This window comes from Corylus avellana, chromosome ca1, assembly GCF_901000735.1.
Source record: "Corylus avellana chromosome ca1, CavTom2PMs-1.0".
In the NCBI taxonomy this organism is placed as follows: domain Eukaryota; kingdom Viridiplantae; phylum Streptophyta; class Magnoliopsida; order Fagales; family Betulaceae; genus Corylus; species Corylus avellana.
The window spans coordinates 42,874,844-42,885,048 of NC_081541.1; the positions used below are offsets into that span (position 1 = coordinate 42,874,844).

Genomic DNA, 10,205 nt, shown 5'->3' on the forward strand with positions numbered 1-10,205 from the left:
CATACAGTCATAGGAGGTCCAAAATATATTTGGATGGATGTCAAATGGAAAGAATTGAGATTCAATTCCTCCATTTATTGGTCTTAATTGCCGGCCAATAAATGTAGGTACCTAACTTCAAATATGTAATATCATGAGAAGGAACACCGAACACCGATCCAACGGAATTATTGTTTTTTTTTTTTTTTTTTTAATACCAAATTCTTTAAATTTTAACTATATATAAAGTCTTTAAAACACACATTATCTTTAGAATATTTAAATTAATATATTGTTACCGTGGCTCTTCATTCTTCATTTGTTTTTTTAATTGTCTCTCTCTCTAGATCTCACACACACACATCAAACTACACCATTTCAATTTCATATATCCAACTAAACTCCAAATGGTTGTTAGTTTTACCACCGTTTAGGTCGATATTTAATTTAGTTTCTTCAGCTCCCAGATTGGTTTTGGTAATTAAGGTTTTTTCATCTGGGTATAGACTGAATTACAAGAATTTCAGGAGTCTTTAAGGAAAATTGATTTGGATTTTTTAAGGTTTCAGGATTTTGTATATATGTAGGTGGATTGAGGAGCTTCAGTAGTTAATTGGATTGGATTGGGAGTCTATGGAGTTCTATGATGTTATCGTTGGGGCAGGACCAACCAGGCTACTGGGGGCGATACAGTTGAAGTAAATGTGTTGTGAGAATGGTGTCAATTTATCGGTGTGTGTAACACTCAAAGAAAATAAATCACCTAAGATAATGTTAAGATAACAGTAAAATGCTTAAAACCTCCCTTTATAATACTTTAATATGAATTACGAGAATGCCTGAAAGAGATAATACAAAACAAAACGAAAATTAGGGTCGAAACAAAGGAATTATAGGATTCCATGCATGAACTGGGCTCAGTCAATTGAGAATGTTGGACATGTTGCAAAATATATATTTTTGGACATCAGGCGACCGAGACACGTGTCCAAACGAGCTCTGCTAGAAATGGCTGAGTCAGACTTGTCCAACTCATATTTGGCATGCTTTTAATGCAAGCCATGACGGCTCGGTCAATCGAGCCACAACCTTGGTTGACCGAGACACATGGCAAACATGTAATTGGCTAAATCAAAAAAGGCTCGGTCCACCGATTGAGCATTGTAGCACCGACTTAAAACTCTATAAATAGAGCCCCAAGTCATTGTATTTTGTCCTTCTCTTTCTATATATCTCCAAGACATGTATAAGGATGCGAGGAAGGTTTGTTGAGTGGCGAATTGAAACCCTACGAAAGTATAATCTCGACGTAGAATGTACTGAGGTGCTCCGGAAGCAACGCTCTTGAGAGGTACAAGTCTCAACTCTTGCTTTCCATTTGAGAAAATTGCTAAAGCGTCGTTGTAATGCCCATATAAGGTTATACAAACATAACTATATTGTGATAACCACGTGAGTGGCAGTATTATCATATTTACTTTTAATAATAATAAAAAGTGTGTAGTTCTTTTCACAAAACCACGTAAAAAATGTTTACGTACATGCATTTTGATAACGGATGTAAATGTATTGTTATGCTAGCCAAATCTTGTTTGGATAAAAACAAAGAAATGCTATGGGTACTAACAGTCTGTTTGGGTATGCGTTTAATGGGTTTAAAAGTGCGTTTAATACGTAAAAAGTCAGTTTGAAGAAAAAAATACTTATTTGGTAAAAAAAAAATTGAAAGCACTTTTAAGGATCTAAAAAGCTTAAAAATTGCCAAAATGCACTTTTGGCTTAAAAATGAATTTTTCACATAAAAAAAAAAAAAACGCATTTTGACTTAAAAATTCTATTTCTCAAACATAATTTCAAACATGCTTTAAATATTTTAGTAAAAAAGGCTTACTAACCTGATGTGTAGCTCATTCATCAGTACTTGTTACATTTTTGTTAATTAATTGTTTTTTTTTTTTTTTCAATGAATGAGCTACACGTACATTAGGTTAGTAAACTTCTATTAGTAAAAGATTTATTACCTCTAACATGTCTCTAAAAACAATAATACTTTTAGAAAACTAGACTTTTGGTCATAAAATATCTAAAAGTTACACACATGTACATTTCGTCGTTTTTAATTAGCTGATTTCGTTGTTTATATGGTGTATATGAAATAAAATCGCAAACTAGCTAAGGAAACACATAATTTTAAATGTTAAATTATGATTTTAAAGATTAAACTGTAATTTTTTTTACGCACACTTAAATTGCGTTTTTAAACGCCGTGTTTTTAAAAGTGCACATTTTACAATAACATTTTTTTAAAAATTGCAAATTTAAACCTAAATCAATAGATCTTTCTGAAAAGTGGCACCTACTTTTTAGTACTGCATGCATTAATGTAGCAGGAAATTGTGATGTGATTCATCTTTGAGTTGAGCCAATTAAAGTCTTGTAGTTTGATTGAATGTGGTCACTCTTATATAGTTATATATATACGTCGTAATTAAAAAAAAAAAAAAAATTGTTGCATGCGTGTGTCTTAAGACAATCCAACAAAAATTGAACTGTCTTACGTACATTTATGAATTTTATTATAATCTAAAAAACGAGAAGAATTTGAATTATGAACAATTCCACCACTGTAATTTCTATTTTCAAAAAATAAAAAAGAAAAAAAGAAAAGAAAAAGGACGACGCCAGTGCTTATTATCATGCATGTCGGAAAATTACGTACAAATCACCGCATGGCAACAAAAACACTTTAATCAGTTCGGTCGTAGTAGGTAACACATTAATAAGTAATTAATAATGGATGATACATTTTAACTTGTAATTTCTTGCGTTCAGACACGAGACATAAATATCAAGGCCTAGTACAATATATATAAGCCTCTACGTACGTACAATAATTTTATAGAAGCAATTATTTTATCAGGTTAATTCATATATAAAAATCACATTCATATGAAATTTTATATGATCAGCCTCTTTTTCTTTTTTCTTTTTTCTTTTCTTTATATATATATCACAAAAAAAAAAATAGAAAAAAGAAAAAAAGAGGCTGATCATATAAAATTTCATACGAATGTGATTTTTTTCTTATATTTTTATGCTCTTTTATTTTTATTATATTTTTTTAATTTTTTAATTTTTTATTTTATGTTCAAGCTGCAAATGTGACTGAATTGTAGAATTTTGCAAACTTGATTTTTGAAAGTTAAATTATTCTCATATATATGAATGTAATTAGCTAAAGCGCGATCAAGGAACGGAAGCCATGTTGAAGACTTGCTCGCCAGACATCCTCGATATTAAACAAAGTGTTCCCACACTCGTTCACATTCCACCCTTCTAAGGCATGCACTATCCCGGCAACACGCCAAGCACTCATCACTTTCCTTGGCAGCCAATTCTATAACATAAAAAAATACTGGGCGTTAAAATATTAATTAAATAATTAATCTCATCTTTGTAATTTAACAGATATGTTAGGTGTCACTTGTTGAGCGAGAATTTGAACTCGCATGTAAAGGAAAACGTTAGAGTATTAATTAAATACTTAAAAAACGATTTCTTATGAGAATACAATTTTGGGATATGTGATGAATATATAGCGTCAAATATTATCGTAACTCTAAAATTAAGAAGAAAATGTCAATAGGTTAATTGCTAACCTCACAAGAGTGCATGTTGATCAAAGATGTGGGAGCGATCATGGCTGGTGTGGTGTAGAAGATGCAATCTTTCCGCATTTTCTTTGGTGGAAATTGAGAGAAAGGAATGAATAATGTTCCTTTTGGCGCATTCAGTTGCTCCTCTTCTTTCCATTCATCTCCCACTAACCATGTCTGCAAATCTCTAGTTATGTCATACTATAGTGTTAAAAAGTTCAATATAAAAATCTTCATTTTTTATATTTTAATTATGCCATGAATCTCATAAAAGGAAAATGCTTATATGATGCTATAATTTTTATTATAATCTCGGTACAAACTGATGATGTGACAGTACTGTACGTGGCACATTAGCTTGTAAAAATCTTATTATAATAAAAGTTATAGTATCCAACGAAAGATTGTCACGAGCAATCATGAAATGGGTTGCAAATTTTACCTTCTCATCAGCATAACTTGATGAAAGGATCAAGTTATTTTTCATCTTTGTGGTGAGCCTTAATTTAAGCTTCTCATACTCATCCTTGTATGGTATTGCCACCTGATACATACAATTATAAGCTAAGCAACATTAATATAAAAAAATAAAATAAAAAATTGCAATCTAGGTTGAACAACGATTAATCAACAGTACTTAAAACGTACCTGGATACCCCTTTCACATAGAGCATTGGCAATGGCATAAGCAACCTTAGTAAGGTTGCCCCTTAAAAACACTTGAGTTGTTCCTTTTGGAATGCTATTTAGCACCACAGCCACTGCTAAGCTACTTCCATCCACCAGCTTTATTCTAAGCTGAGGGTACTTTTGGATGTAAAGCTCACCATTTTTATTAAGTTCCTCCCCCTGCAAAAATTTATATAAAAATAAGACAGTATGATATCAGAGGTGGAGGATATGAAATGAATTTCTCTTACACCAACAATTCTCCATTGTGTAAACCAACCATTGGATCGACAAAATAAGTTTCAAATAATATATTAGAAAGCATGATTTTTTTTTTTTTTCTGAGCAAATAACAAAAGAAACACACCAAACGACAAAAACAAAAAGACAAAACAAGGAATGAAACGTACACCTAGGAATTTCAAATTACTAATCCAGACAACAACCGAGGAGAGACAAAATTGCTATATACCAATTTGGGCTCACTTTAACCGTTTTGGACCGGTTTTGGGCTCACTTTAAACAATTTCTTTTTTCCTTTTCATGGCCATTTTAGCATTAAAAGTTGCTATATACTAAAATTCTTGTTGGTCACATTCTACGAATTTACACAACATATAATACAAACAAAATTACAACAATTCTTGTAAATCATTACTTCACTTGTAGTTTTGTACACAACATACAAATAAACATATATAATAAAACTATATATATTATATGAAATATATATATAAGTGGTTAGTGGTTTTCAAAAACCTAGTAACCACTAACCGCACTAACTGCTAACCGCTTTTGAAAGCGGTTATTAAAAACCGCTAACCACGTTAGATTTTCACCCCTACAAAATGTGTATGCTTGTAGAGACGGCCCATTTAGCACAATTAATGTACACAGGGATGGATTTTAAAGGTGGCTGGGCCCTCCTAAATTTTTTTATTAAAAATAATTTTTAAATTTGTTAGAAAAAAACAATTTATGTTTTTTTTTCTTCTAATTTTAGAACCTAGTTTTTTTTTTTTTTTTTTTTTTTTTAACAGTCCGGTCCCTTAAAATTGAACTCTAGTTCCGTCCCTAGTTGTACATAACCAAACTTAACTTTGACTAAGATAAATTGTAGTTTCTGTTCTTTATTAGTTTAATATTAAAAAGTTGATTTTACTTCTTGCCTGATTTAGAAGACCAAATTCTAGCACCTTAACTCCTCCTCTGTTCAGCATCTAGTATAGCTTCTTCAATCGTTGTTGAGGGAGTCCCTTCTGCCATTTGAACATGTACTGAAGATTCAGAAAAAAAAACAAAAAAAACAAAAAAAACAAAAAACAAACAAACAAACAAACAAAAAAACAAAACAAACAAACAAAACAAAGAAAGAAGTTAGATTGAAAAAAAAAAAAAAAAAAAAAGTTGAATCAATTGAATGTGACCCGCAATAATTCAGTTTGGCTTTCATTCAGTTGTAATTGGAATTGAACTCGTTGAAATTAGAACATCAGTTTCGTAACAAGACACAAAAAACGTGTCTCAATCTCAAGAAGTCTAGGTTGAACAAAAATTGAACACAAATTGAATTCTTACATGTATATTGTATCTTGGTATCAACCAAGACTGCAATTTGAGCTTTTGCAAGGTTATGCTCTCTAAAACAAATGCACGGCCATAGTTCCAAGATAGAATCAAAGACCATAGAAATGTCACAGGCCACATCAACCACAGGTACCATTTGGACGTGAGGGGCATAGAGGCCAAGGAGGCAAATCCTATCCGTAAATGATAGATGGACTCTAGCGTCGTTAGATGCGTTAAATGTACCACATCAGGTAACTCTTCACGTCTTTTTAGTGAAGCATCATATAGAGTATCCGAGGACTTGTCCATGGTCCCATACATGTGATCATAAATAGGCATGAAAAGTGAATAATTGGTACGGAATTGAGTGTGATGTAGGGAATGAAACCTGTCGCGTTAAAGATTTTGGATTATAATTTCTTGATGAAATTCATATGGCAAAAACAACAATAATAGAGATAATAATAAAAAGAATTTTTGATTAGGCATATAGCTAGGTCCCTTGTTAACAAGAATTGAAACTTAAAAGTATTCCATAATGAAATTTAGCTGTTGGACCAATGGTGACTGGGATGTTGGCGGCCGGTGCAACATTTATAAGGCTCACAAGGCCAAGTTCTTACAATTGACTGTCCTCTTCATATTGTTTCCTTCCTACTTTTTCTGACCATTAATTAGCAATAGACAATGATATAAATAAATCCAATTTTTTTTTTAAAAAAAAAATGCAAACTTATCAGTTAAATATTCTATGTTGGGCAAGAATAATATTAAAATATTAATTAAATAATTAAATTTATTTAAACTTTTTAGATAAATAGTATAATAAGAAATACTTACGAGGGGGTATACATGAGATACTTGAGAGGGGGAAAGATGGAAAAGACCCATTTTGGAATGAGCTCATAATTGCAGTGACCCAAGTTGTTCATGAAATCAATATATGTCACGTATCCGACAAAGGATGGTATAGAGGCAGTTCCGGTGAGCATTGTTGTCAACAATGGTATTGCGAATAGCATGAAATACGCTATGTGTTCCGCAAACGGATGGATCACAGCTGCCATGCATGCATGAAGATATTACTAACTTTACAAATTAATTCTCCCTATCCGATAAAATAAAGGGCTAGTATATACCTTAATGATATAATAATAAAAATTAATTATTTGATCAGTACTTATAAAATAATTAAAAGTTAATTTTTATTGATACATCATTCGAGTTATATAGCGCTTGACTTTATAGTATTAGTGTATCATTTCAGTCAAATAACAGTTTTATTAAATAGCATTCTATATATTTAGTGTCATAAAATAAAGTATCTTACAAGTAATTGGTTCGGTTGCAATGGAAGAATGGTGGTGGGAATGGTAGCGAGAGTAAAGGTAATGGTGGTGCAATGCTCTGTGAAGCCAGTAGTAGAGGAACTCCACTGGACCCGCATGAAGTAGACTTGCGATAACCACACCATCGCTTCTCCAAAAGGGTAGGTTATGACTTCCAGGAAGACTCAGATAGCCTACGTAAAATAGGATTCCATTGAACAATATCTGGTCATCCCTGCATGTAAACAAGACCAAATCATGTTCGTTGCGTGGAAGTGAACGAACATCTTTTATATATGAAGCAACAAAAGTACCAATCGAACGTACCAGCTCCTTTCTCTATCAACCTGCTCGAATTCGATACCTTTGTCTACAATCCTGTTATTGCCTTTGGCTGTCCTGTAACGGGACAGAGAGATCCATATCTGATTGTGAAGCATCCTCAACAAAAGGAATGGAAGTATAAGGAAGTAGCCGATGTCTCTCTCACTTTCTTCCTTTACCATGAATGAGTATGTGCTATGAGCCGCCCATGGAGCCAGAACCACGTACTTAATTCCCAACAGCAGGCCAAAAAAGAAAAGTTAGCAAAGATATTGCTTTTATGAAGTTCATAATCAACCATATGACAACATCAACAAGTCATGAATCTTTTCATACTATATAATACAAATCAATGTGATCCAGTTGAGTGCAAACAATTTTTAGAGGAATGCTTTGTACGGTGTTCCGAAGATATCCCGGATAAAAAAGATAAATAAATACCTTGAAGCTACCAAGAGGCTGCCATGGCCAGTCAGTGAGGATCCCTGGTTTTGTAGCCATACTTCTAATTAGAGGTAGTGTAACCACCGATTTGTGCTACTTGTGCATGGATTTGGAGGGATATATATATATATATATAATGCAGGCTCTTCTATTATTGGTTAATTAGTTGTCGAGAAGTAGCCCCAATAAATGCAATGACAATATCCCCACCGCTCAAATGCAATGTGGCATGCCGTTATAGGCTTCTTTTTTTCATGTCATGACGCGACAGAGATTTTAGACAAGATATTAAGCTTTTATTTATTTATTTTCCGATACAAGATTTTCATTAATTGTTGGACATGATATATAAACTGCATTACCCATACTCAACCTTCACATAATTAAGTTCAATTAAATAAAAATAAAATTGTAGTTGAGCATATACACTGTCACATAATTAAGTTCAATTATATATACATGTCAAAAAATAAAAAAAAAGTTCAATTATATATAAGTTATCACTTTATTTAAAATTTTAAATAACTTGATTATATATATATAGAGAGAGAAAGAGTAATGCCACATGCAAGTCTCTCCTGTGTCCATCTTAAGTCTCTCCAAGAATGATGTGGTTATTAAAATCACCATTAGACTTGTGATTGATCAAATTAAATGGTAATTTTAATAGCCACATCATTTTTAAATAAAGTGATAACCTATATACTTTGTAATTTGTATTGACACATTTAAATCAATAAAATTTAATTTGAGTCGAGTCTTTGTATTTTAAGTCATTCGGATGACAACAAGTATATATAATACCAAAAGTGAACATGCCAACAGATTTTTGCCTCCTTAACTATGTCGAAAAGCATAATTACGAAGCTAGCTGGACCAATAAATGTAAATACCTAATAACCAGACCAATAAATGTAGGTACCAAACTTCACAATGCAATATGCGTAGCTAGCTAGCCACCTTTTTTCTCCGCTAATTTAATTTGGTACGTAATAGTAGGGAAGGCAATTTATGCTCACATGTTGACTTTGGATCAGATTGAGATAAGAATTTAAAATTATATGAGTGAATCATAATCCGACTTATTTAATTAAAAATATTATACCCTTTAATCCTAATTCACTTATTGCATATTAAATTCATATGGAATTTATGAATCATGTAAATAATTGTCAATAGTTATCTAACATCTCTAACAGATTGTTTAAAATACTATAACCTTGAATGTTAACTATTAAGACGTCAAAATCATACTCATTATCTCCATAATGTTTAAACTAACATATTGTTACAGGAGCTCTTCATTCCTCACTTTATCTCTCTTTTTTTCTCTATTGTCGACAGCATTCCCTCTTATCTTCTTTTTTCTCTTTCCTTAGTTTCACTCAAAACAAAACGTGATGGAGAGAGATGAAGAGAGAGGGGCTAGGCGAGAGAGAGAAACATGTGTATCATTGAGGTAAGGATTAATGTTTATTTCTGTGCTTGATTTTTCTTGTGGGTTTTGTATGAGATTTTGTCAAATTTTTTTTTTTTTTGAAACAAATGTATCAAAGAGGTAAGGATTCATAAAAATAAAATAAAATAAAAAATGATTCTTTTTTTGTAATGTTTATTTTTGTGTTTGGTTTTTCTGGTGGGTTTTGTATTGGTTTTTGACAAATATTTTGATGGGTTTTGTTTGAAATAGAGGTGTATCAAATAATTAAGTGAGGAAGTTAGATATGGATTTTTTTTTTTTTTTTTTTTTTTGTGTTTTTGATAATTTTGTATGGGTTCTTGATAATATTTCTGGTGGGTGTTTTTTTTTTTTTTTTGGTTAGTTTACTTTTGTGTGCTTCAATTTTGAAACATGTGCTTAACAGAGATTTAGTGTGGTTTTTGGATTGATTTATAAAAAAGAAAAATTGATTTTTTATTATTATTGTATTTATTTTTTTAAGGATTAATAAAAATAAAAATTCTAAATATAATAATAATATTAAAATAAATATTATTTAATTAATATATAAATATTAAAAAACAAATAAGATTCCATTTAAAAGTTTCGCTTAAAGCTCAAAAAAAACCATTGAGCCGGGCCTAGGCCTCTAGTAAATGCAGAAGTGACTTGATCAGTGTGATAAGTGATTTGGTCAGTGATGGCAAGCAGCAATAAAAACACTTTAATATATAATAATGTGGTAGGTGGTAGGTGGTAGCTGGTAGGCTGGTAGTTCCACGTGCATATATATAC

General features: G+C 31.7%; 2 protein-coding genes across 3 annotated transcripts in view; both read right to left on the reverse strand.

The window, feature by feature from the left end:
- Positions 1–3,095: 3,095 nt before the first annotated feature.
- LOC132177650 (very-long-chain aldehyde decarbonylase CER1-like) overlaps positions 3,096–10,205 on the reverse strand; it is a gene marked incomplete in the record, with an annotated part of 25,235 nt that continues 18,125 nt past the window's right edge. The window contains 4 exon segments of the mRNA XM_059590066.1: positions 3,096–3,376; positions 3,639–3,812; positions 4,078–4,179; positions 4,284–4,484. Coding sequence (XP_059446049.1) covers positions 3,215–3,376; positions 3,639–3,812; positions 4,078–4,179; positions 4,284–4,484 — 639 coding nt within the window.
- Positions 5,516–8,058, reverse strand: LOC132177657 (very-long-chain aldehyde decarbonylase CER1-like). 2 transcript variants are annotated; one of them, XM_059590078.1, is made up of 6 exons: positions 7,967–8,058; positions 7,529–7,752; positions 7,204–7,436; positions 6,714–6,933; positions 5,883–6,261; positions 5,516–5,581 (listed from the first exon to the last, which is right to left on the reverse strand). In XM_059590078.1, exons 1-6 carry the CDS (start codon positions 8,024–8,026, stop codon positions 5,525–5,527), a joined length of 1,173 nt encoding a protein of 390 aa, XP_059446061.1. In that variant the 5' UTR covers positions 8,027–8,058; the 3' UTR covers positions 5,516–5,524. The 2 variants fall into 2 exon arrangements, with proteins under 2 accessions (XP_059446061.1, XP_059446070.1); XM_059590087.1 differs by lacking the exon at positions 5,883–6,261.

Coding starts and splice junctions, on each gene's coding strand:
- LOC132177657 (XM_059590078.1), bottom strand. CDS start 8,026: ATGGCTACAAAACCAGGGATCCTCACTGACTGGCCATGGCAGCCTCTT. Junction 6,934..7,203: donor TGCAACCGAACCAATTACTT/GTAAGATACTTT, acceptor CATGCATGGCAG/CTGTGATCCATCCGTTTGCG. Junction 6,262..6,713: donor TATCTCATGTATACCCCCTC/GTAAGTATTTCT, acceptor TTAACGCGACAG/GTTTCATTCCCTACATCACA.